The sequence below is a fragment of the Zootermopsis nevadensis genome, unplaced genomic scaffold (assembly GCF_977971745.1).
Source record: "Zootermopsis nevadensis isolate Lab colony 2312 unplaced genomic scaffold, Znev_1.0 Znev_ptg000002l, whole genome shotgun sequence".
NCBI lineage: Eukaryota > Metazoa > Arthropoda > Insecta > Blattodea > Termopsidae > Zootermopsis > Zootermopsis nevadensis.
Window position 1 is genome coordinate 4618393 of NW_028259134.1, and position 26867 is coordinate 4645259.

The 26867-nt window shown below is 39.6% G+C and overlaps 1 protein-coding gene and 1 long non-coding RNA gene across 8 annotated transcripts in view; one reads left to right on the plus strand and one right to left on the minus strand.

Annotated features, from left to right (window-relative positions):
* LOC110833858 (5-hydroxytryptamine receptor) overlaps nt 1-6253 on the plus strand; it is a 501370-nt gene extending 495117 nt beyond the window's left edge. For all 7 annotated transcript variants that reach the window (XM_087354865.1, XM_087354884.1, XM_087354857.1 and 4 more), the window contains one exon: nt 1797-6253. In XM_087354865.1, coding sequence (XP_087210991.1) covers nt 1797-3048 — 1252 coding nt within the window. In that variant the 3' untranslated portion in view covers nt 3049-6253. The remainder of the gene's footprint in view (nt 1-1796) is intronic.
* Nucleotides 6254-12476: 6223 nt separating this feature from the next.
* LOC110833861 (uncharacterized) overlaps nt 12477-26867 on the minus strand; it is a 30721-nt gene continuing 16330 nt past the window's right edge. The window contains exons 2-3 of the long non-coding RNA XR_002544369.2: nt 18111-18409; nt 12477-13020 (exon numbers count right to left, since the gene is read on the minus strand). This is a non-coding gene — a long non-coding RNA (uncharacterized LOC110833861). The remainder of the gene's footprint in view (nt 13021-18110; nt 18410-26867) is intronic.

Genomic DNA, 26867 nt, shown 5'->3' on the forward strand with positions numbered 1-26867 from the left:
AGCTGCTACTTAATTTCAAATCATGTTACGAGGTGCGATCGGAAAGTTTCAAGACTGTGTCAATAGAGAGCGAACCGGATGTAATACGAGCTTCTGCCGCTAGGGGGTGCGGCCTATATTCATAGTGAATCAGTGTGCCAGTCGTACCATCAACGACTTGTGCGACATTGTTGGGATAGGCTATGGGACCTGTCAGCTGATTCTAAAGGAAGAACTCCACATGCGACGCATCCTGTCTGAGGACCAGAAGCAGAATCGACTTCTCGTTTGTCAGGAGCTCAAAGATCTTGCAAGAACCGACCCCAACTTCCTTTCTAAACTCCGTGTGACTTCTTCCTCTTCCCAAAGATGAAAATTCAGCTAAAGGGAAGGAGATTTGAGACGATAGAAGAGATTCAGGCAGAATCGCAGATGGTGCTTGACAGGCTGACAAAGAAAGATTTCCAGGGATGCTTCCAGGCTTGGCAGCGGCGCTGGGATCGTTGTGTTCACTCCCAGGGGAACTACTTCGAGGGTGATGGATGAATTTAATACCTGAGATAAGTGCACGGGTTTTTATACGCGCAGTCTGGAAACCTTTCGATCGCACCTCGTACAATAAATGACGCACTCGACCAATAACACTCGTCCGCCATTCTCTGAATTTTTCTACCATTCACAAACTCTCTTCTGGGTCACACGTAAGGAACTGTCTTTCTTCTTTTAAAGTAACCTCACTGACCACAAATATTGGATCCGGTGAATTTAACCTCTAGAGGGGCCATGTTTATGTCCCTAGTCCGTGCTCATGTTCGGTAACGTTTTCAATGCTGCCAACATCATCTCTGAGATAAAATAATATTTACTTTCACTTTTTGTTTTATTGCCTACACTTTCACGCCAACAGCTGCTGGTTGTTGTCCATACTGTGTCCGGCGGTAGGCATCTTATTCACCAAATGAAAATAAGTAGGCCTAAGTCCGTTGAAGGGATTCTTTCGGGAGAAAATAATAGTTTCTCAGTGAAGTAGCTACCCTGTCTTATTTGAAACTCAAAGATTCATTACCGTTTTCATAACAAACACTTCGTTAGAATCAATCGTGAGCCACTTTAATCCAGTTCAAAACCTCTACCCTATGTCAGTGTAAGGTTAGATCAAGTAGATTTTTTTTCAGAATCTTGTTACTGATGTCATTTTCGGTCAGAAATGTCGTGTCGACATGATCCCGATTCTCAACAGTCATGGCGCCGTGATAGAAATTACTGATAATCTGAACGGTCAAAACACTATTATGGACGCAGTTCCGCAGTGACTGCGCATCAACACTTGAGTCGACACGTGACTGAGTACCCGAATAAGTAGTTCCGTAGTCAACGGATTAGTCGTGGTGGTCCACTGCGGTCGCCTGACCTCACTCCCTCCAGACTCCCATGTTTGGTGTTGCATTAAAAAATGCTGTGTTAACGCAAATTTAACAGGGGAGAGGAATTATATCATCTGAATTTGATGACTGTCATGTTTAAATCATCTTTAATTTCAAATATACAATTTCTTAACTGAATTTAAATTCATATGAAATGTCTGATTGGAAATGAACCCAGGAGCGAGGTCCTCAAATGTGGAGGTAAGGTCGCCGGACAGTCTGTATATTTACGATTTGTTTTAATATTATACTCCAGTCTTTGCCTTGACCTGACAAGTGGTATCGTCCCTTGAGGGGGGTTTTTACCCCTGGACCACCAGTCCTTCGGCTAATGCTGTGTGTAGAGAAGCCGTGGAGCCTGTGGCTGTCATTATGCGGATTGCTCTGTTCCAGGTACTGGGCCGTCACGAACGTGGATTACATCCACACCCGGAACGGCACCCGGATCGGCGTTATGATTGTGGTGGTGTGGTCTGTGGCACTGGTTGTCTCTCTTGCACCACAGTTCGGCTGGAAAGACCCGGATTACCTAGACCGTATAAACCTTCAACAGCGCTGCCTCGTGAGTCAGGACGTGGCCTATCAGATATTCGCCACCTGCTCCACGTTCTACGTCCCTCTACTCGTGATCCTCGTGCTATACTGGAAGATATTCCAGACGGCAAGAAAGCGGATACACAGACGACGTCAGCAAAGAACGACGGTAGGTGGGAATGTCGCATCTGGTGGCGGGACCACTAACAAGTCTTCTAACAAGAACCCTCCACCACCGACAGCAAACGTATGCACTAGTAGGTTTATAACTAGAAAGAGATTCAAAAGAATCAAATCAAACAAGTCTTCTGCCGCAGAAGCGTTAGTATCTTCGTTAATACTTGTCGAAGGACATTCCACGGCATCTGTGGACGTTACCGGCGAGGAAGACGGTGACACAGTCGACCAGAGTCAGAAGAACTCTGATACAAGCGGAGCGTCTGGAGCCGAGGGCTGTAGTGATGCAGGAAACTTGAAGGACGCTCATAGTGTTACTAGCGTTGCTGTTGTGGACGGTGCTAAGGTAGTCACAACGGCTTTTACTATTTGTAAGAGTATAGACGAATCTAGCGGTGCAGTTAGTAGTGGGGACGGTGTCGGCCCCTTGACAGCCACTCCTAATAACGTTTCGCCTGAAAAGTCTTCTGCAGCGACGACGACCAACAACGGATCTGCGAGTCATCAGAGCCACGTCAGTGACGTAAGTCGCGCTGAGATTCTGCAGAGGGAGTCTTCGAACGTGACCGCTGGGGGTGGGAACGCGAAGGAGAAACTGTTGATGACGAACAATCAGAGACGTGACAAGAAGGAAAGTCTTGAGGCGAAGAGGGAGAGGAAGGCTGCCAAAACTTTGGCTATCATTACAGGAGCCTTCGTCGTGTGTTGGTTACCGTTCTTTATAATGGCTCTCCTAATGCCTCTGTGTGACGCTTGTTATATCAATGACTACATGCAGAGTTTCTTCTTGTGGTTAGGATATTTCAACTCCACGTTAAATCCTGTGATTTACACAATTTTCAGTCCTGAATTTCGTCAGGCTTTTAAACGAATTCTTTGTGGGAGTGGCAGAAGATCGGCATCAAGAATCTTCAGACTGGGAAAACTTAGGTAGAAACTAGAAATCCCTTGAAAATAACAAAAATTTTTAAGGCCTACTGACGATTATTTACACGTTATAAATATTAAAGTATGGAAGTTGCTGTGTGGAACAATTTTTTTTTTGTTTATTTTGGAGCAAGTGGGCAATGACAACGAAGCCTGATATCTCATGTTAATATGTATAAATTAAAGTTTGTTGTCAAGACTTTGTATTTCCCAGATAGTTGATAGCTGTTATTTTAAATATACCGAAGTAAATGTTACATTAGATTTAATAGACAGAAGAGAATTAAACTACCACGTCTTTCTTAGTAGTCGCGTATACATATGGGAATCGTTGGGTTACGCTCCAATGTTCATAGGTTGCCATTTCGTATTTAAAGTTGGATAGTAAATTTTAAACAAGTAGTAATTAGTAAAAAAATCGATATGTTTATTGTCGCGCAGTTATAAATTGTAGGCTAAGAGATTAATTTATAAACGTACTTGTGAAACATAATTAATTATTAATATTCTAATGGTCTGTTGTAAAGACTATTCCTAATTTCGGTGAAACGGGCAACAACTCTTAAAATGTAAATAATACGAAAGGGCTGTACCCGAAATGTCGCTGTTACAGGCTACATGAATCTACAAGGTGCTTCGATGTTGTTTATTACGTATATCTCGTGTTTGTGGACAGAAAGTAGGGTAAAATATAACGTGTAGATTAGGTTAACGCTGTGATAACTTTAGTTACCGCAACTTCCCATGATCCTTGTAGTTAGACGAGCTAAGAATTTCTGGTACAGCCTTTGTTTTTATAATCTGTGACGTATGTAAATTAGCGATAAATCAGATTCGTAGCTTCATTTTATTTGTAACCAAAGTTTATCTTATGTCAGGAGCCTTTAGTCTCAAGGGAATTCGTGTTTACTGAGCTGTATTAGGGTCTACTTTGAAGAGCTTTTCATTCTTAACGTTGCTACTCTGATAGCCTTTTTGTATAGGAAATGAATTGTGACATATTAATTGTTCTCCGGTGCTATGTACGTTATAATGTTTTGCATACATGAATTGTTTATTGCTGGCAGTACGTGTACTTCCAACATATAATACTATAATAATAATAATAATAATAATAATAATAAATCTTTGTATAATTATATTAATAATCCTTGGCTTATGTGCATGTATATACGTAATGCATTCTTTGGGAATGTTATCAAAAGAATTTAATCAAACACCGCACCCAGGTTACTTTTTTTTTCCATAATTCGTACAAAATATATTGGCCTACGCAAAGTTAATCGCCAGATTCCTGTATTTTATAAATTAAACAAGTATTAATATAATCTACCATCACAGTTGCAATATTGAGACACGTATAATGCGTCAACATCTTTGCTTTCCGGTAAATACTTGTGCTCATATTTCGTGTTGACATCATATCTTCTCATAAAATTATTTTAATGACTGTACAAAACGTTAAATGAGAGTAATTTAGTACGAAGGTAAAAAAAATGTGGGACTTTTATGTGATCTCTGAAATCATTTCTATACGTTCTACGTTGAAATAGATCACGTAAACGCAACCATATCAGTATACAGTGTTTATAACGGCATAGCCCTCTGTTGTTAACTCTGTAATAGAGACGGTTCATATTATAATATTACTCTGCACAATTGTACTTTTAATGTACGTGGGCATTCATTACTGAAGGTGGCAACTGGCATCTGGAAGCTAATAATATCTACAAATGTCAAACCAAATAATTTCCGCGGTGATGAGAGTTCACGTATTTTAGGTGCAATTGAACGCGGGATATATATAGCATGCACGTAAATAAACTGCGTTCATAGATGTAATTTCTGCAATCAATCGTTTATAATTACGTGTTTACATATTTTCGAAGTCCACATCGTTTTATAATCTTTATTAAAAAAAATACTTAATCCTGTGCGTCTGTTAGATGATAACAAACCACGGTTTTATATTAACAGCAACTTCCAACAGAGAATTATTTATAAGTAATTTAATGCTTATTGTAATTAATATTTTCAACATTTTTAAAGAAAGTAATTAATCCTGAATTATTCAACTTTAATGAATTAATAATACTTTATTTTAAAAGGAAAATTTTACGAAAAGCACACGCCCACTAAATTCTAACACATTGAACAGAAATAATTTGACCATTAATATTTCCTTCAATATTTATATTTGATATTCCAATGTGAAACGTATTTTTTAAAACTGAGTCATCATAAAAGCAGTTTAGATGCGTTTGTATGTTCGTTTGACCCTAGATGTTGAAGCATGAAAGGTTAACTCTGAACGTCAGTTTCGTCTACATTTTACTGTTACTGACGGCAATATAAATGTTACTCTCGACTCAGTCATTTACGTCTGCAGCAAGCCAGGACGCACTGCGACGCCTTGTAGCCAAAGCCGTGGCTACACGAACGGGAAATGACAAATTCTTACGATGTTAAAATATTGCGTATCATAAAAAATGAATTTGTGAAATATCGTGATACAAAAATATCAACAAATTCTTAAACAAATATTAAGAACATAATCACTTAATCTGGGCGGGTTTATGATAATTGAAGTTGAGATTTAATATCGGAAGAAAAGAGAAAATTTGTCAAAAGTGTTCCAGTTCTTGGTATTTAACAGAACGTGGAGTTGAAATAATCCAAAAAAAAAAAACCTCTATTCTGTTTTTCAAGTGGTTTCAAGTGACAAGGAACAACATGGTGTAGTTTGAGAGATTCAAGTGACGTTATTTTATTTTAATAACTTTTAAATCGTATCATACATCAGTAAGCGTAATAAAGCAGTCTCCAACGTGCTTTATCAATTCAAGAATTTCTGTGTAATTTAATAATTAAATATGCAGTGAAAGTTGTGAAGAAAAATGTACCCTCTACTCGTGTATTAATTATGCAAAGCAAATTGTGTAATGAGTATGTCTAGAAGAAGACTTTGCAATCAAGGAAGTGTTTATTAATGTAAAATACTAAAGTTTTTGTGTTTGTGAAAATCCATGCCCAGATGGATCAAATGAGTACTTTTAGTCTGTATATCATGCCGTTGTGCGTGTTTCATAATATTATCGCAGTTATATTCTGCTACATCTGTGTTATTTCATGAATGCAAATTTTTGCCAACAACGTTGTTGTTACGTATCCATATACAAGTGTAAATACAATAAAATAACAACAATATGAAACTGCTGTTTGGTGTTCTGAGGATATCCGTGATTTTGGTTTTGGTTCGAAGTTTTCGCATTGTCATCTTAGATCTAAGAACTTGGGTTTTTGTCGATTTGTGGTTTTGTGTATTACTACGCCGTGTAGACTCGTAAGTTGCAACCGGTGTTTTGGAGAATCAAGTTGCTTAAGTTATGGAGTTGATCCATTATTTATCACTTACAAGACTACACAAACGAGAATACCACAAAAGACATTTTCACATCTGTGGAAACCTCAGGTCTCTGTGAATTTTTCCACTAAAAATTGAACTTCCGCGTGTGTCACGTCGCGTCCTCTACCTGCCATGTCTTCAACTTCATTCGCCGTAAGGGGCCATTCTTACGCAAACACTTCCGGGTGTTAAACATCTTCCTTACATAAGATTTCAGTCTTTAACGACAGCTGAATACAAGAAAGTGTTCTCGGCGATCGGCCAGTCATCGAGTTATAATAAGCGTTATTGATATTATGTCTTTCTCCATCATCCCCCTGATAACGGAGAAAGAAACTGTCTCCGAAACATTAGATTAAAGTCGTATTTACATGGCTGATTGCCCTAGAAGCCTTTATAGCATATTTTTCACTAATAAACATATGTGGTTAGTTGAGTACCTAAATTGCATGGACTATACTATTTTATTTATTTAGTGTTCTGTCTGACGACAGGTCCATATGAACAGGATCCTTCCATCCTTTTCTCGGACTGGGACCTGTTCATATACGTTCTTGGCAGATGATCCAGAAGTGGTTTGCCATTGCCTTCTTCTGTGTGTGAATGGAGTAATTGTTGGGATGCCACGGAGAAACCGGAGGGAAACTCCGTGTTGCCTAGACCAGGGGCTTGCCCAACACAAGTTATAAATTCGGGCACCGCCGGGAATCGAACCCGAGACCCCCAGGATTACAAGGCCAGCGTTCTAACCGCTATACTATAATTTCTAAACGTCAGCACGGACGAATAGAGTGTTGGCAGTCCAGGATCTGAAAACAAAGCGTGTCGTAACGTCGCCCCACAGAACCGTCTAACCTCAGGTCTCCCGGTTTATTCTCGACATTCACAATTTCGAACTGTGACGGCCTTCAAATGCCTTTGTGTTATTACACACAGCGACCCGGTCGGACACTGACCCAGGAGCTTCATTGGCGTCTGTGGGGCAAATTGTATTGTCTGCATTTTAAGAACGTAAATACGTTTTTTCCAACCAAAAATATGTTTGTGCTCACTGTCTCCAGAAGATACTTTCCCAGCACATTGTTCTGCCGCGAGGCGTCCCACCGACAAATGTCTTTTGCAACGTCGGAGTCTACTTCGATTTTAATTTTCCAGGAAGACGGAAAGCGTGAGGAGGAAATGAGCGGTGGTCACGTGACGCCACCTGACGTCAGCCGGGTCTCCGGCAAAATAGCGTCCTCTATACAAGAACTCATGCGTAAAACGAGGTCCTGCGTCTACCTCTTTCCTTTGTCTCCCCTCGGTAAGTCCTCAGAGAATGTGATAACGCTCAGATATCTAGAAACGAGAGTAACAGATCAGAATCGTATTTCACGAAGAATATAAAAGCAGATTAATTTTTTAAGAAGCTTGGTGTTGTTCAGCAGTTCAGAATCGATTTATTTCCCCTCCTCTATATTAAAAAATGATGTATTCTAATTTTACATGTTGTTTTGTATAATTGTATGAGCCGGGATAGCTCAGTCAGTATAGTGACTAGCTACGGGCTGGACGGCCGGGGTTCGATCCACGACGGGGGCAGAGGATTTTTCCTCTAGCCTCTGCGTCCAGACCGGCTCTGGGGCCCACCCAGACTCCTTTACAATGGGTACCGGGGTCCTTTCCCGGGGGTAATGCCGGCCGGGGCGTGATGCTGACCACTCACCCCCATCTAGTGCCGAGGTCAAGGAAGAGAGGAGCTATACCTCCTCTCCCCCCAAGCGCCTACATGGCGTATAGTGGGATAAACTTTACTTTACTTTACTTTGTATAATTGTGAAATTTTCTCTAGCATCCAAATTCAAAAGGGGGCAGAAAGATGGTTTTTGGTAATAAAGTGTAAATATTTTTATCTAATAACATGTAAACAACAGAAGCATAAATATAATTTCGTGATGAAGAGCTTCTTAATTATGCTCTTTGCAAAACATTATTAGGACCATCAAATCAAGAAGAATGGTATGGACGAGACACGTTAGAATGCATGAGACATGCTAAATTCATCCCGATGTTTCGTAAAGCAAACCGAAACACTATGGAGTCATAGGAAAAGAATACAGCACAAATTTAAAATGTATCTTTGACCAAATATTTCTTAGAGTGTGGACGTGTTTCGACCAACCCAAAATCGCGTCCAGAGGCGGGATCTTATGCATTAGCGTAGGGGACCACGTGACACGAACCAATGTTCCTGAGCGTCATTGATCGACATTTTCCTTGCTGCGTTGTTATAGCTACGCAGGAAGATCGGAGGTTTCTGAGAGGCTGGACTCAATTGTACGGAGATTTTGCGAATTCTATGGGTCATTTTCAAACGGGCCCGTCCTGTTCAGGATCACTGATAACCTTTCGTGTCACGTCAGGTTTTAGACGCGTTCCCAGCTGAAATTTATAAAAGTTCGCCTCTTGGTTTCGTTATGTCTTTATGCCTGTCTGTCCGTCCATTCACATCGAACAAATGGAGAACATCTGAACGGACTTTTTACCAAATTTGGTATTTGGTAGTTTTATTTATATTTGTCGGTATAATTGTTTTTTATTATAAATATTATATCAATGTGACGGACACGTTTATGATCGTTGAAGTACCTCGGTGCGGATTATGAAAAGGTTAGCTCCATTCGTATTATATCAGTACTGTTACCTTACGTTTATTTTAAAGTGAGCTTAAAGTCGAGTGTCATTACTGAGTTCAGGTCCTCAGCGGCTTGTTCTCAGTTTAAGTAAACCAGTTTCGCGCCACCAACTCTGTAGCTACATTAAGTCAAGCAGGGTAGCACAACGGTAGTGGAACCAGCTAATATTTAAGAAACAGGAAGGCCTAATATCTTCCTACTCCTTTCGTTTATTTCTTCAGTTTCTTTAGACTATCGTTGGGACGACAACTTTACCATCTTTTCACTTTATCAGTTGATTCAGTTTCGAAAATAATTTACCCCCTGTTTTATGATGTGTTATTGTTTTAATTGTATGGTTATACTTCATTTTATGAAATTTAAACATGGTGATGAACTATAATAAATCGGCGAGAGCGCTACAAAGGACCAGATTTGTTACGCAGCAGCCCTGAGGATGGCAGCAGAGATAGCTCTCGAAACGTTGACAAAAGATACGGTTTATTCACCATTCAACCACCTGACGCGGCTCGTAACCCGAGAGTTTTTTATCAACTTTAGTCGCCGAGAAGGTTTCACTTTATATATAGTGTAATTAATACGGTTTTTAAATGACGTAGTCCTGGGGAGTGTGAAGGCATTGTCTCGACATATCCCTAGAAGGGCTCAGTAAACCCACTAAATTCCTTAAAAAGTCTTGTCGACAGTGTCTTGAAAGAATCCACTAGAGCCTAAACCAATTAACACGCGAATATAACAGCTTTTATACAGGGTGAGTCGAAAGTATGTTTGGAAAATTTAAGGTTATGTTCCAGAACGCAGGATAATACAAAAAATTTCTGTGAACACGGGGTCTAAAATGCTTTCTTTCCTAGATATTATAACTGAACGGAGAACACACGTTCCTGTTACAAAGTGTTTATTACGATGTGTCTAATTCTCGATTTTGAAACAGGTGTTTAAAATTCGATCTCTCCACCTGTACACATGCCCGAGCACCTTGAACAGTGGACTCACGAACACACCATAGCTCGTGTCGTGTGTTAACGGGCGTTGCATACACTGGACCTGGACGCCGCCTTGGACCTGTGGGGTCACTTGAAGTCGCTGGTGTATTCAACGCCATTTAACACTCTGGAGGAGCTTTGGCGACGTGTATGGGTTCCGACCCCATGTTCATAGAAACCTCTCTATTTTTTTTGTTCCCAGAACATACACTTAAATTTTCCAAACATACTTTTGACTCACTCTGTATACGTGAACACGGTGACAAACATTAGGGTTCCATAAAAGTTTGGGAGCTTTTAATCTGCTGAGCGACTAGCAGCGTATCATGGAATACTATGCTGCATTGAGGTTTTTATTGTTATTGTTATTTAATGTAAACTTTGTATTTGACTCCTTCTTCTATAAATGAGAATGTGAATGAGACACACGCTTGTTAAGGAAAGCAGATGACAGAAGAAAGGAGTGTGAGAGAAGTTTGAATAATTAATAATGGTAGCCGTATTCCTTCCTCTTCGAGATTTCAATTACAGAAGCTTCGCTGAGATCTGGCTTACACAATCAAATTAGAACGTACACTTCTGTAGACGTACAGAAAGTCTTGTTTTACAATATTTAACCAAATAGCCCATTCTTTGACGTCAACTCTATTTGAGTACACACTGAGACATGAGGTTGTCCCATTGGGACGGCAACTAATTTTAGGCTGGTACAATGAGCTGTTGAATTTCAAAAAACTAAAATATTTTTTTTACTTCACAATCCACGTATAATATGAGTACTTATGTGATTACATAACCCTTTTGGATCTATAAACGAGATACTTAATTTAGAAACAGTGGCGTTGTATGCTAGGAATATCTTTATTGTTCAAAAATTGTCGGTGGAAAAACCTTGTTACGTTTCTTGCTGTAAATCTCAATTGTTAATTACTGCTTGCTATGGTAATATGAAAACAAAGCAAAGCATTCCAGTCTTCATCTGTCACTTAAAGTTTTCAGACTGCAGTAAACCTTTGTCCAAAGCAAAGGACATCTTCCTCGAAAACGGAGCGTTCGGTGAATCCGCGTTGAGCGAAGTCAGTATTGCATTCGATTAATGGGGATACGGGAACAAAACTGTGTAATATGAAAGTAAATAAATAATTAAATCATAAATACACTGAAATGATATTTATTTACGAATAAACTTCGTAATATAATATATCATCATTGAAAAACTAAGCATTAAATTACAATATCAGCTTAAAATTTGACCTCAAAATATCCGCGGAATGTCAGACCAAGTGCCACTGCGCTCATAACACCGCGCAGTTAACCTATAATCTTTATTTTATCACAGAGTGTCGTGACCTTACATCTTTTCTTCAATATCACTCGTACATTTAGGTTTTGATTACATAACGCCGTTCAAGGACAATATTATACGGGACTAAAATTCGACACATGTTAACGGGGACTGAGACCCCGAGTCACAGGCGATTTATGAGCCGTAGAGGGGGTGAGAGACGCGGCAGGAAGGTTGAGCTGAATATTTACTCTTTATACGAGGTGCGAACGGAAGGTTTCCAGACTGCGCGTATAAAAACCCGTACACTTATCTCAGGTATTAAATTCATCCATCACCCTCGAAGTAGTTCCCCTGGGAGTGAACACAACAATCCCAGCGCCGCTGCCAAGCCTGGAAGCATCCCTGGAAATCTTTCTTTGTCAGCCTGTCAAGCACCATCTGCGATTCTGCCTGAATCTCTTGCCAAAGACTCGCCAAAACGGCTACGGAAACCTATGAAATGCTAAAGCAAGCATTTGGGGAGTCCGCAATGGGTCGTGCACAAACTTTTGTGTGGCATTCACGTTTTAAAAATGGCCGAACCTCTGTCGATGATGACGAGCGTTCTGGACGACCATCTTCGAGCACAACGCCCGAAAATGTTACGAAGATTCGGCAGGCCATTCACGAAGATCGACGTCGTACTATCAACGACTTGTGCGACATTGTTGGGATAGGCTATGGGACCTGTCAGCTGATTCTAAAGGAAGAATTCCACATGCGACGCATCCTGTCTGAGGACCAGAAGCAGAATCGACTTCTCGTTTGTCAGGAGCTCAAAGATCTTGCAAGAACCGACCTCAGCTCCGTGTGACTTCTTCCTCTTCCCAAAGATGAAAATTCAGCTAAAGGGAAGGAGATTTGAATCGATAGAAGAGATTCAGGCAGAATCGCAGATGGTGCTTGACAGGCTGACAAAGAAAGATTTCCAGGGATGCTTCCAGGCTTGGCAGCGGCGCTGGGATCGTTGTGTTCACTCCCAGGGGAACTATTTCGAGGGTGATGGATGAATTTAATACCTGAGATAAGTGTACGGGTTTTTATACGCGCAGTCTTGAAACTTTCCGATCGCACCTCGTATATACTAAATAAAAATTACCAAGTCGGTTATAAACATACACAAGCAAAAACTAAGCTATTATATATTTTTATGTTATTAAATTTATGTGCTCCCTGTAAATACAGCTGTTTTTGGTTTACACAAATTTTCACTTTAAATTTCGTTATTTACAGTAGTTTGCTATTTGGTATATTTCCAAATGTGAACCGATGCTTATGAAGAATAGCAGAAACGGAATAGTTGTTCACCCTGTTGACGGAGCATAAGAACTGAGTACTTTCTTATATATTCCATAATATCATTTATAAAAGTGTTAAACAATTATGGGCTTAAACTTCACCTTGGTTGACCACCCTTGATTAACAGAAAGCCCTGATATAACATTTGAAAATGTGGCGAAGTTCAAGTACTTACGATACACAATAAGGCTTTCACAATTGTCGATGGTCACATTAATAGCAGATTCAATTTGCATATCGTTTACTGTCGTTAAATTCAAAATGTTACAAATCTCCCCGTCGCTGTCTGAAAACATACAAATTAAAATGTTCAAAATTCTAATTTCATCTCTCTTTGTGAAGGGAGGGACAAAGTGAATATTTGAAATAAAAATACAAAAGTATCGTGAATAGTTATAAAATTACAAATATGAGCCTCACGTCGTACACACTTGTTACATTATTATTGTTATTAACAAAGTAATTTAACTTATTATTATTATTTAGTATTATTTATTTTATTTGGAATTATTAAATTGAATTATATTACTTAGGTATCGTATTTAGCCCATTTATTTGTGAAATATGATTCAATAAATGAATCTAATTATTATTATTATTAATATGGTACATTTATATATTTAGTTTCATTTGTTTGTTTTACTTTTATTATTATTTAAATAAATTAATTACTTATTATATTTTATCCTGTACTCTGGTTTAGTGCTTGGCTGTTATTGGCCATTTTGGCTATTGTCAAGCACTTAAATAAATGAATTGAATTGAATTGAATTTTAAGGGCAATTAACAAAAACGAATCGACCGAGAATCTAGGACGCGTGTGATAAATAATTTCGCACAAAATTTTTAACTTAAACCTCAATGTGAAGGATGTCCCGTGAATTATAGGCACAGATTCTAATGAAATATTAAATTATAATAAAATATTTTTTTTAAGCCATGAACTTCTGTCACGTGATCTGGATACACAGGCCCAATTTACCTTCATCACATTTCATATTGAATAGCATCGTCTCCAGTCAACTACACATGTGCGCTGTTTGCAGTAAATCATGTTCAATTTGCTTTTGTTGTTCAAGTGACAATAGCGTTCAGCCACAAACAACTAAATCATAGCAACTCGGGGTTTTTACCAAACGGTCTTCGTGCAGAGTCTGGCCGTCGGTTCAACCCAAAAGGTTTTACTATACAAACTGCTAGCTGCATCACTGTTTGATGTTCCCGTCACTCTGGGTCTCGAATGCCAGTATTGTGTGTTCGAATCTCGCCCTGGGCGTAGTCCTCGCGGAAATGATGTGGAGGCTTCAAGGCAGGTTGTGTTGGAACACGTGTGTGACATCTTCTACCTCAAGCTTCCCGGTTTGGCATCAACGCAAGTGCCATCCACTAAGGGCGATATCGCACTAGGATGCCAACGGGAGGCCATGGCGCAGCTGCCAGCATCTCGGCCAAACTCAATGCATTAATTTAGTAGTCATATATCGCACCTGGCATCCGTCTGGCAGCGCTTCCAGCTTGGCATCGCTGCCAACCAAGATGCCAAGTTCAAATGCTACTGGCATCGCTGCCACGGCCAAGGCCAAATCAACATCACATGACAGTCTGGCCAGTCCATTGACGTCCGTGCGTGAATGTGCTTGTGTGTATTTCTGTTTCTTCCAAACATGGATAATTTTGACACCGAAAGATTGATAATTGAAATTCAGCCCCGACCATCATTATGGGATTCATCTGCTATTGAATACGCAAACCGGGACTTGAAAAAAAGAAACTGGGAAGAACTTGTGGAAATATTTGGAGGAGATTTATTTACAGTAGAAAAGAAAGAATTAGGTAAGAAGTGTTTCTATGGCTTTATTTGTGGGGCCGCTTTCCAATATGGAAACTTGATTTTTAAGTTTTTTTCTTTAGCAATCTATATTTCACAAATAATGTGAATTAAGAAGAAACCTGCTTTTATAATGTTTTATTAAATAAAGTTTGTTCATGTAATATTACATGTGATTTGCAAGAACTGAAATATTTCAAATTCAATAATGGTATGGACTTTCAAAGTGTGTGTATGGAGAACTTTTCTTACTTATTTCTTTGTTACAGAATTGAAATTCACTCCAGGTATGTAGTTTTGATAAAGGTAAATCTCATTTTCTCAAAAGTTATAAAAGTGGACATTTCTCCTTGCTAATAGCCCTTCATTTCGTAATCTCATAACGCTGATCCATCTGTTCGCTCGACTGGCGTCGAAAGCTGGCAGCTTGTCTGGCGTCTTTTTCTGGCAGCTGGACGCCATGGTATCGCTGTTGGTTTCGCTGCCATGGCATCCTAGTGCGATACCGCCCTAAGGAGTGTCGTTGAAGGAGAAAAGTAGCCGGTCTTTGTAGTAAGGAACTTCGCTATCTCTGCCTTCGTCATAGCCAAAACAAGTAGAGACGATAAACGAACAAGGACGAGCTGAATCCGTGACACTCATGCGTAATCTTGGAGGTGCATTGTGGGAGCGAAGGTAGAGTTTTGTACATTCCCGATTTCCAGTGTATATTGAGCTCAGGGTTCGGAGCCAGGTAGATAAGGTCAAGGGACAATGATGAGTTCTTCTGAATAAGGTGAAGAAATATTAGAATAGAAGACGTCCATTTTCCTGTCTCTTTCCCGTGAAATCAATGACTGATCACCACTCACGTTTCATGATTCGGGTCACAATAGGGTTCGACTCTTGTAACGGAAACAAAGTTTCGTGACTGCCGAAATCCGTAAAAGAAAACTTGACATGCCATTATGTTGCGTTCATTCTGAGTTCGTTCTTTAATTATATCTTTTTCGTGTAGTGTGTATTGAGATTAATAAATCATGCAGTTAACTTGTTAAACTACTCATTGTTTTGCGTGTTCCTGAAATAATAACGTGTAAGATGTATACTGATAACAAACAATACTGAAGAATATTTGCCATATTGAAGTTAAAACTGATATTAGTGGTGATTAAACAAAATTTACCATAACCATAAAATAAATCTTCTTGATTAAACTTCAGCCTCAATCACTACAATTTCATAATGGTATCATAATCAACGTTTCATTTCCGCCATATATGAACAATATTGCAAATTCTAAAATTACAGTTTATAATGTTCACAAATGTGTAGTTATTAATGTAAACCAATTACTACAGCGTTACAGCTTCAAGAGTCGTCGCTGGTGGCTTGTGTTTACAGTTCGAATTGGGTTAAGGGTGGACGTTTGGGTCACGTGTCCCCTTTACATTGTAATAATATTGTTACGAGTCACTTATGATGGCGACGACAATCTGTCTGTCGAACCAAACAACTGATATTCGTAACTAGAACCATGCGTAACGTTCATTTCCTATTACATCAGTAACTACGAGGTGCGATCGGAAAGTTTCTAGACTGCGCCTATAAAAACCCGTACACTTATCTCAGGTATTAAATTCATCCATCACCCTCGAAGTAGTTCCCCTGGGAGTGAACACAACGATCTCAGCGCCGCTGAAAAAGCCTGGAAGCATCCCTGGAAATCTTTCTCTGTCAGCCTGTCAAGCACCATCTGCGATTCTGCCTGAATCTCTTCTATCGTCTCAAATCTCCTTCCCTTTAGCTGAATTTTTATCTTTGGGAAGAGGAAGAAGTCACACGGAGCTTAGAAAGGAAGTTGGGGTCGGTTCTTGCAAGATCTTTGAGCTCCTGACAAACGAGAAGTCGATTCTGCTTCTGGTCCTCAGACAGGAGCGTCGCATGTCGAGTTCTTCCTTTAGAATCAGCTGACAGGTCCCATAGCCTATCCCAACAATATCGCACAAGTCGTTGATGGTACGACGTCGATCTTCGTGAATGGCCTGCCGAATCTTCGTAACATTTTCGGGCGTTGTGCTCGAAGATGGTCGTCCAGAACGCTCGTCATCATCGACAGAGGTTCGGCCATTTTTAAAACGTGAATGCCACACAAAAGTTTGTGCACGACCCATTGCGGACTCCCCAAATGCTTGCTTTAGTATTTCATAGGTTTCCGTAGCCGTTTTGGCGAGTCTTTGGCAAAATTTGATGCACACGCCATTCCGAAATCGCAGGAGGGTCGGTGTAATGCACTACCAAAACGCCCGTAACTGAGAAACAAATGCTAATTCGATGATGCCGGCTGGCACACTGATTCACTATGAATGTAGGCCGCACCCCCTAGCGGCAGAAGCTCGTACTACATCCGGTTCGCCCTCTATTGACACAGTCTTGAAACTTTCCGATCGCACCTCGTACTCTGTCAGAATCAAGTCGACTGCCTTCTAAGTTGTAGACGTGTAGTCCGGTGTATGTTTACCGACGTTTCAGAGGTGCTTGCTGCCTCCATTTTCAGCTTAGCCGTTCTCTGGGTCGCAATGACATCATATACGTTACAGTGCAGGATCATCCTTCAAAAACTGATAGTCGCTCGGACGGTCAATAAGTTCCTTACTTTTAAGCAACCGGATTACTCATTACCTTTTTCACAATGACATCTCGCGGTGCCCTTCCCGACAGGCGACATAAATACCGTCAGTTAACCCTGTTTAAGGAAGAACAGTTTCCAAAATATCCCCCCGTTTATCCTTAGGTCTACCAGTTGCTCCCTTATATTCATATTTTATATATATTAATTATTTATTATAATTTCGTTCAAATTGATATCTGCCTCTCCTTCTCACTGTAAAGTTTTAAAGTTAAAAGTACAAATTATTAATCTTCTGTGTAAGACTTGAGGTTCTCACAGCGGTGAGTATGAAGATTTCCGTCTTCTGGGTTGTTGCGCTGTGTAGTCTGGTCGATGTTAACCAACGTTTCAGAGGTCATACTGCCTCCTTCATCGCCCTGATGCCGGAGGCAGTATGACCTCTGAAACGATGGTAATCATCGACCAGACTACACAGCGCAACAAACCAGAAGACAGAAATCTTCATACTCATCGCCCTGATGATGGAGGCAGTATGACCTTTCAAACGTTGGTTAACATTGACCAGACTACACAGCGCAACAACCCAGAAGACAGAAATTTTCATACTCTGATGACGGAGGCAGTATGACCTCTGAAACGTTGGTGGACATCCACCAGACTACACAGCGCAACAACCCAGACGACAGAAATCTTCATCGCCCTGATGACGGAGGCAGTATGACCTCTGAAACGTTGGTTAATATCTACCAGACTACACAGCGCAACAAACCAGAAGACAGAAATCTTCATACTCATCGCCCTGATGATGGAGGCAGTATGACCTCTGAAACGTTGGTTAACATCGACCAGACTACACAGCGCAATAACCCAGAAGACAGAAATCTTCATTAATCTTCTCATTACTTAATATTTGCATTCTCCACTGTTTCTTACTTACTTCAGCTATTCTGATCGGCACTTTCTTCAAACAGCCTCCATCCACGATCTACATTCGACCACCTTGGTGCTGTGGGGTCTGGTTTCGTTTTCATGATGTTCCCTTTTGGAGCATAGTCCCGGAAACCTGCCACAATCACTGAGGGTTTCCTCAGTCCTTCCTCTCATAGTCTAGGGTATTAATTAGCCTGTATTAAGACATCTCACGACGGCTTCGTAATAAACCATTACAAATTCATAGGTCACAGGCCTTGTACCAAGACCACTTCACATCGTACGGAGTTGTAAAACGTCGTAGATCTACGAGAAAACAGTAAAATTGTGTTTTTGTAAAATCATATTTTAATTCTTTAAAGCCTAGTGGTATATGTCTGTCCTATTTGCTTAACAATCTGTAACTCTGCAACATTATAAACGAGCTTTGGCTTCAAAGTTTAAAGAATTTTTATTGTATGGATTTTCACTGTGTACGTCGTGCTCGGGCATGTGTGGAGAATCGAGGGGCAACCTTTTAGCATCTGTTATAAAGAAACATCCCCGTCCTTATACTTGGAAATAAAGGCATACATTTATTTTCGTCTATTATTTTGAAAAAGAAGCATTTGCGACCACATGTTCATAGGAATATTTTTTCTTATTTTTGATCCACGAACACGCACACAAAGTTTGTAAACATACTTTTGACTCATCCTGTATAGACCTACGTATGACGAGACTCCTGTTAAGCAGCTAATTTCAAAGACAAAATATTTATGAAGTAAAAGTTCCTTATGTTTCTACAAACACTGTAGTTTCTAAACTCAAAAAGTGTGTGTTCTTATTATCCTCTCTAAGCAAAGTAAATTTACAGCAAAATGTGAAATGTGAGTCGCTCGCAGATGGTCGTGATATCGAATCTTGGTCGAGTTGATTTTCTTGTAATAAAAAAAATTCTCGTACCATCGGCCGTGTAAGATTATTAAAATGTTCGGACGTTATGGGAACTCTCTCTTTTCTCATCCACAAGGCTACTTATACCTTGTTTCTAAGCGACCCACATATATTACTGTTTTAGTCAGTCGCCATGCTGTTTCAGCCTACATTACACAAAGGTTGAATGTACCAACGTTGCGTATTTTTCGAAACTCTATTATCGTGTATCATTCAATATATTGACACTAATATCACTGCTCGTCATGTTGGTAACACCGATAACAGGGCATGAAACCGTACGATTGCATGGCAGCCTTTAATGGTACATGGTCGACACCAAATTTCATCAAGAATCGTCCAACTGTTCTGGATCTAAATCATGCGGACATGCTAACATTTATGTTTTTCCGTTGCAACTACTTTAATCGATGTCGAATCTAAAACTCACTGCAAAACCTTGAAATGTAGGTTTTTAAGCAAATTATGAATTAATGTGCAGATATAATGAGACATGAATGACTTTTAGTGCAGTCAGATCGTTTTTATTCGAGACCCCAGGTGTCTCCTTCGGGGATATTTGTGGCTTTCAAGACCATATCGGTAGTGCGCCACGAAGAAGCCTTCGATAAATTTCTCCTCATTCTCTTCCAAATCAACAGGCATGACAGTCTTACCATGTCATCTCCAGTTGATACAGCGTCGTTAAGTAATATAGGAAAATACTTTAGATTACACTCGAATTTCATGACCTGGTGGCAATTAGGAGTGAAATTTGAAAACCTGACGAAAAGAGACCACTAATAAGGACTAAGCGTAGGTGTGAAGATAATATTAAAACTGATCTTAAATATAAGGAATGTGATTTTGTGGAGAAACATGGAGACAAGTAGTGGGCTTTTGTGAACACGGTAATGACACTTATTTTGCCATAAGAGACTGGAGATATTCTGACCGAATGAACCACTGTCAGCTGTTACAGAAGGGGTCTTCTCCATGTTGTACTTTGCACCTGCTGTTGAGTAGCCTTCCCTGTTTCCGTTTACAAGGCTTGAAATCTCGTACATCACGGAGAGTCAACGAGAGGCAGAGAGAGGACTGATAGAGAGAGGGTACGTCGGAAGGGGGGGAGGAGAATCTCGCTCTAAACCTCTAAACAGGAGGTTTGTTTCGTTGCTGTGAGCTTAACTAAGGATTGCCTCTGCGTGCAAGCGAGATTAAACGCGCTTTTGGTCCGGTCATCAGCAGTTGAAAAGGTCACAAAATGCTCGCTACGTAGCATTTCAAATTACTCTTCTAAGCTTCATGCAGTCCTACTACTTAGATTAATTGCCGAGGATAAGACACGTTAAGCATGACGTATTATAGACGATAAGTGCGCACTAATGAGATGACTTTAAGGAAACGTAGAACTAATTTTGCAAAAGCCACTCTGTGCTTTGTTACAAATCGTACTCAGTAATTTAATTATGTGAACATATTACTATTTTAAGCTTCTTTCAGTGAGCACTGTTACTCAAACTGTGTTCCGCGGAGCCATGGGGATCCGCAAAGTCTTGTCAAGTTTTGAGTGAGAAAATAATGTCTAATGGCGGACTAGTTCATTTTACAAAGTCTTTCTTATCACAAGAACACATTTAACTTTGTCCGTTGTTCCATTACTATTTTAAATTACACTGTGCCGATTTATTATTATTATTTGTAGTGTTCTGTCTGACAACAGGTCCATACGAACAGGATCCTTCCATCCTTTTCTCGGACTGGGACCTGTTCATATACGTTCTTGGCAGATGATCCAGAAGTGGTTTGCCATTGCCTTCTTCTGTGTGTGAGTGGAGTAATTGTTGGGATGCCACGGAGGGAAACTCCGTGTTGCCTAGAGTATGTATTGTTGTTTGCATTTTCAGCACAACAATGTGTGCTGGTAAGTCTGTCAACTTTTAGAATACTAGAGCAACACGCTCCTTTCGGAGCGCTTTCCTCAGAGTCCTTGTCGTTCATTCTCGATAATTTCGCGTTTTTCGTCAATCTGTTTCTGTTGATATTTGATACTCCGTTTTTTTATGTTCTTGTTGAATAAGTTTTTCTACGTGTGTCGTTAATATGGTCTCGTTTTTCAATGTAAGTCTTCTTTCACTTTTCTTCATTTCTTAAATAGTTCTGATGTTTTAGTTCTTTACGTCGCTGTTCGGAGGCCAAATGTCAGTCAAATCTTCATTTTCAAGAACGCGATGTGCTGCTTTTGGAGCAGTGATAATGCGACTGTCTTGGTAGTTGGTGATCTCGTCGTTGTAAAGCGTTATTTGTTTTATGACGTCATTGTTTGGCGACGACGAACAATCACAAATTTTATATTAAGAAGAAGAAGAAGATAAGAAAGGAGATAAGAGGTGGTACTTTGTTGTTAACAATTGAAGTTGCTGCTGAATGTCATTTCTAATAAAGTTTGCCAGTCCATGTTGTTTTCATAGAAAAAAAGACTGGTATCTCTTTGGTGTTGACTGTTTGTCATTCTTACTGACTTGCAATGAAAGTGTCATCGCGTATTGTAGCCAACCTTACCTGCATTTCTGCAGATGTTAAAAACATTAATTTGGGAAAATATCCGCTTACGAAATAATGACAGTGGTAACAGAAATAATTAAGGTGGTCTGGAACAACAGAGTTAGGTAATACTCAATTAGCTATGTGAGATGAATAGATAATAGACTAAGATAATAACCGGCCGCCAGAGGATTACTGCACAGGGTGACTGTGGTTGAATTAACTCAGTTGTGTCAGTGAGCTGTAACTGATCTGCGGGGTGTCGGCGGCCATGTTTGTAGTAACTACAGGAGTTAGAGTGACCGAAGTGACTAAGACAACCAATAAAATATGTTAACTCAGTGACTGAAGACGTTCACTTTAAATATATCAAAAATATTGAACTTATATTTTCCAGACACAATGGTCTATCGGTCTTCTTAAATTACAGACCACTCGCATTTAATTACGCGTAATTAATTAAAGTTCGTTTTATTCAGTTATGCGTTAAGATTCCAAAATACAAACTTGGATTTTGGATTTCCTTTACGTTTTTCAGCATAAATTGTAAATGTTGGCAGTGACATATGAGTTAACAGTAGAAATGGGCAAACCGATGTTTGCATCTCGTGAACTTTCTAGGTCACAGAAATTGTGAGCTCTCTGCTTTGGATTGGTAATTCTGAACGAGCAATATTTGTAGTGACTTGAATAACTAATTTTCTCATTGGTCAGTCTCTGGGTCCCAGGACAAAATCGTATTCTGTAAAGTGAGACATATGAGAACTATCGAAGTTTGTGGACGGATCGGACAGACTGCCATTTGCTTAAAAATAATGACGTTCTCGAGGAGACGAAACAGCAATAATTCATTCAGGTTGCAAGATGTAGTTGCAGTTTTCTTTAACAATACTGTACAAAGGCTTGTGTCAATCTCAAATAAGAGCGAAAGACCGCGGGTCTGAAGAACACACATAGATATAGCAAATGACGAATTAATATTCAAATTAGATTAAATTAAACAAAATTAACCAGAATGCAAAAATAATTTAGTCCCTAATGATCGACGGCAGGATAAGTCTTGTATTTCCTTCAACCTTTATAATGGACCGCTGGCTCGAAACCAGAATATTAAATAAAAATGAAAGCATAAACTAAGAGCAGCTAGAGGAAAGGGAAACAGATGGAGCTACAAATATTTCAAGTATAAAAGAAAATTAAAAAATAAATTTAAATACGATAGATATCCCCAATTCGAATTTTGTATTTAGAACTAAAATTAAAATTGTATTTATGCCTTAGACGTGTTACTTTAAAGGTAAAGTTTATGCGTTTTTGAATTATGATGATATGGGGCGTTCTCGAACTAACCGTCATCAATGATAGAAGAGAAAATTGTGAATCATCAAACAAAGCGAGCTGTCATAAATATCATCATAACTTACGAAGAAGTATCTTCGTGAGTGCCTGGTGACTTGAAAGTTAAACTTTTAGATTCTACAGTTTCGTGAAGAACCGAGAATTTAATACGGAATGTTACTTCATTAACCTCTGTGACGTTTTCCTTTCTCTCAACCTATTCCCAAGCTTCGTTATTTTCCCGTCAGAGTGTGCCCTGGCCTTCTGTTGTTTTCTTACGTCGTACATGGTCTAGCCCGAGTCAGTCTCCGTCCGATGGTCGGATGTTCCACGTCGCTTTCATTAAATTTCGGCCCAAATTGGGGTTTGCCTTTCTGGATATAAAACTGTGGGGCAGAGATCCCAGTTGAAACAACAAAAACAAGCACCCCTTTGTGAAACAATATCGGAATGTGAACTCGCCCAAACCCACGGCGCACCCACAAACGAGAGGCCAGGAAGAATCTTACGGAGAAGCAGAGCGTAACAGCGTAAACTCTGCACGTCTGTACGCGAGTAGCCGCAGGACATTCATTCCTACGGAGCGTCGTCTGCGAGAAACAGGTCTTACGCAGCCCATTATGACAAAAACTGGTACACCACGAAGTCGCAGGAGCACCGATGTGAAAATTGTTCTGAGTGCCGTAGAATGAGCCCCTGGTACTGTAAGCTATTCCCACTAAGATGAGAGCCGGTCAAAACAAATTCCTTCTCCTCCCACTCCTTTTGAAACACGTGGTAGCAATGTTACTGTCTGTCCTGCAAACATCTGCTGCTATCATTGTGGTACTTTATCTATTACTGCAATGCTCTCTGTCTACTACGTTAAAATATAATGTAGCTTTATATTATACACACCAGGCCTCGCGAACAAATAAACTATTACTTTATAACTGTGACTTCACAAAAATTACTGTTACAAGTCACAGAACTCATGTTTTCGTCATGGGTAGTCCGTCAACTGGCTGTTCAACGCGCTGTTCCAGTAGATATACATCCACCCCATATCGTTTGTACAGAAAGAACTTCAGCAGTGTGTATAACTGTAACATTTAACACTTTATGTAATAAATTCTTTCCAAAATGAAGCTCCAAACCGTTATGGCTGCAAAGAATAGTATAATTGTTATTGCATTCTTTTTTAAAAAAGAAAGATCAGAAATATGAAACGGCACCGGATGAGGGACAAGGTTAGGTAGCGGTAAGAGACCTTCACCTAATGTGACTTTATTTACATCGTCTCTCGTCTTACTTGGAACGTAGTATAATAGAACCAGGCGGTTGGCTCGTCACCAGATTTCCCAGTACACGGTGCCTGTACTTAAGGTATGTAATTAGAACCTACTCTGTATGTATATAAAGTTTAAGAGGAAATAAATGCTCGCTTGATTATCATACAAAAGATGTTTTCCCTTGTCATCAGTCTCCTGTGAAGATATTTCCAAACGTAAACGAAACTATTGAAATTGTACGTTTTAAAAAATGAAGAAAACTGAATTCAGTGCGTTTTATGACGAAATGCTTACAAGTAGCAATGATTGAATGCAACTTCTGCTCAAGAAATGTTTTCGGTGCTAAATTACCTTCAATATTTTATCACGTCTGTAGAAATCTTTGTCTGTTCGTACTAGAGGTGAATATATTTTTTGGTAAAATTTTCTTTTTATGGCTGAAGAAAGGGTTAGTTGGAAACGTGTTGATATTTTGCACAGATGTTTTAAGATATGCACCGTGACACCACAGATTATCAAACGCAATATACATTGTACAAAGATAAAAAAATTGAATCTGTCATTCCAAGGTACGACTATGACAATTATCTTGATACTTAACAGAATCGTTGTTACGTTAAATAGATTTTTGCAGTAAAAGCCACAGATTGATTTTTTGACATTAAATGGTTTTGTTTAATATACTAGAGAGTAAAATAAGTGATTATTTTTGGTTACAAAACCCGTTTATTTTCCTTCTCATAGTGTAAAGATTACAAAACAATAAGAGATTCTGACTGACATTTCAGTGTCCCCGAATTTGAACCTTTCCTCTGATAAAGTTTTGGACTGATCACATTTCAAGTCCAGCTGTGAAGAAGCTACTTCCGTTTCCATCTGCGCATCTGTGCGAAAAAAACATTCTGAAGATATACTGTAACTAAAACGACATATCGAAATAAGTTCACTGCAGAAGACGACGTGAGGAAACACACAGCTTTCCAGAATTCTAAACTTCAACTCCCTCGTGGCATCCAAGCAGGTCCACTCATCACGAAAGTTAATTACAACATAAAATGATTTAATTGAAGTGGCTTCATGTGGGTCTATGATATAGCCGCTCAGTGATAGGAGCTTGGCTCCTCATAGAAACTTGAATCTCTCCAGAGGTGTTAACGACATGTAACTGCCACGGTGGTCTAGCGGTTAGAACGCTGACCTTGTAATCCTGGGATCTCGGGTTCGATTCCCGGCGGTGCCCGAATTTATAACTTTTGTTGGGCAAGGCCGTGGCCTAGGCAACACGGAGTTTTCCTCCGGGGGCTTCCCCGGTTTCTCCGTGGCATCCAAACAATTACTCCATTCACACACAGAAGAAGGCAATGGCAAACCACTTCTGGATCATCTGCCAAGAACGTATATGAACAGGTCCCAGTCCGAGAAAAGGATGGAAGGATCCTGTTCATATGGACCTGTCGTCAGACAGAACACTAAATAATAATAAAATGAAGTAGTCTAGCGGTTAGAACGCTGGCCTTGTAATCCTGGGGTCTCGGGTTCGAATTTATAACTTGTGTTGGGCAAGGCCGTGGCCTAGGCAACACGGAGTTTTCCTCCGGGGGCTTCCCCGGTTTCTCCGTGGCATCCCAACAATTACTCCATTCACACACAGAAGAAGGCAATGGCAAACCACTTCTGGATCATCTGCCAAGAACGTATATGAACAGGTCCCAGTCCGAGAAAAGGATGGAAGGATCCTGTTCATATGGACCTGTCGTCAGACAGAACACTAATAATAATTTATAGAGTTGCAATCTACAGCCCCATAATATCGGACGTACAACGGATCACTTACAACCCGATATAAACATCCAAGCATTAAAAGGAAGAATATCAAAACAGTCAAACGTATCAATATACGCGGCGCAGGATGTACAACAGCTTTTAAAACAGTCTTTAAATTGATTGACCTGATGATGGTGTAATGTGAAATGTATCAAGATCTAATTCTAAAAAATGTTGTAATTTTATGTAATTTTAAGTAAATTTTAACAACATTTTAAGTTTGTGTATGGACGGTGAATAAATTATTATACTACTAATAATAATAATAAACTGCCGACAACTAGAGGCTGTCGCTATTGCTGTATTATATATTCTTTTCTTTTTATACTATTTATTTTATTCAAGTTCAATACAGACGCAAGACGATGATTTCAGAATTGTATACGATTTGCGTGCGACTGTGTTCAAAGTTGCGCTGCTGTAAGCGTCCTGTCCCTGGTTCGAAACATTCAAAACCAGTGACGTATTCACTTGCATACAGTTTTTGCGTCTAATTGGGTCTTTCAAAGTTTCTCCCTCACACTCCTTAATGTGTATGGTCCAGTAATATTTGTCTGCTGAGTGACAATGAACCATAAAATCCAAAATGACTTTTGACATATTGAAGCCATAAATGTCGAAGTGTGACACGTGGGACCACACCCAATTAACGACAATTTATTACCCATTAGTGTCAAAACCAAGAATTCCGGGAACCGAAGGTCCTCGCACGGCTGTGTCTTAAACACTTATGTAGATACCAGGGAGTGGAAGTATCCAGCCCAGTATTACACTCCGAACACCACAAAAAGTTTAAATTTTGAAAAATAAACTTAAAACAAATTTAGATTAATAAAATAATAAGAAATTAAATAGTACGATTAAATTACCTC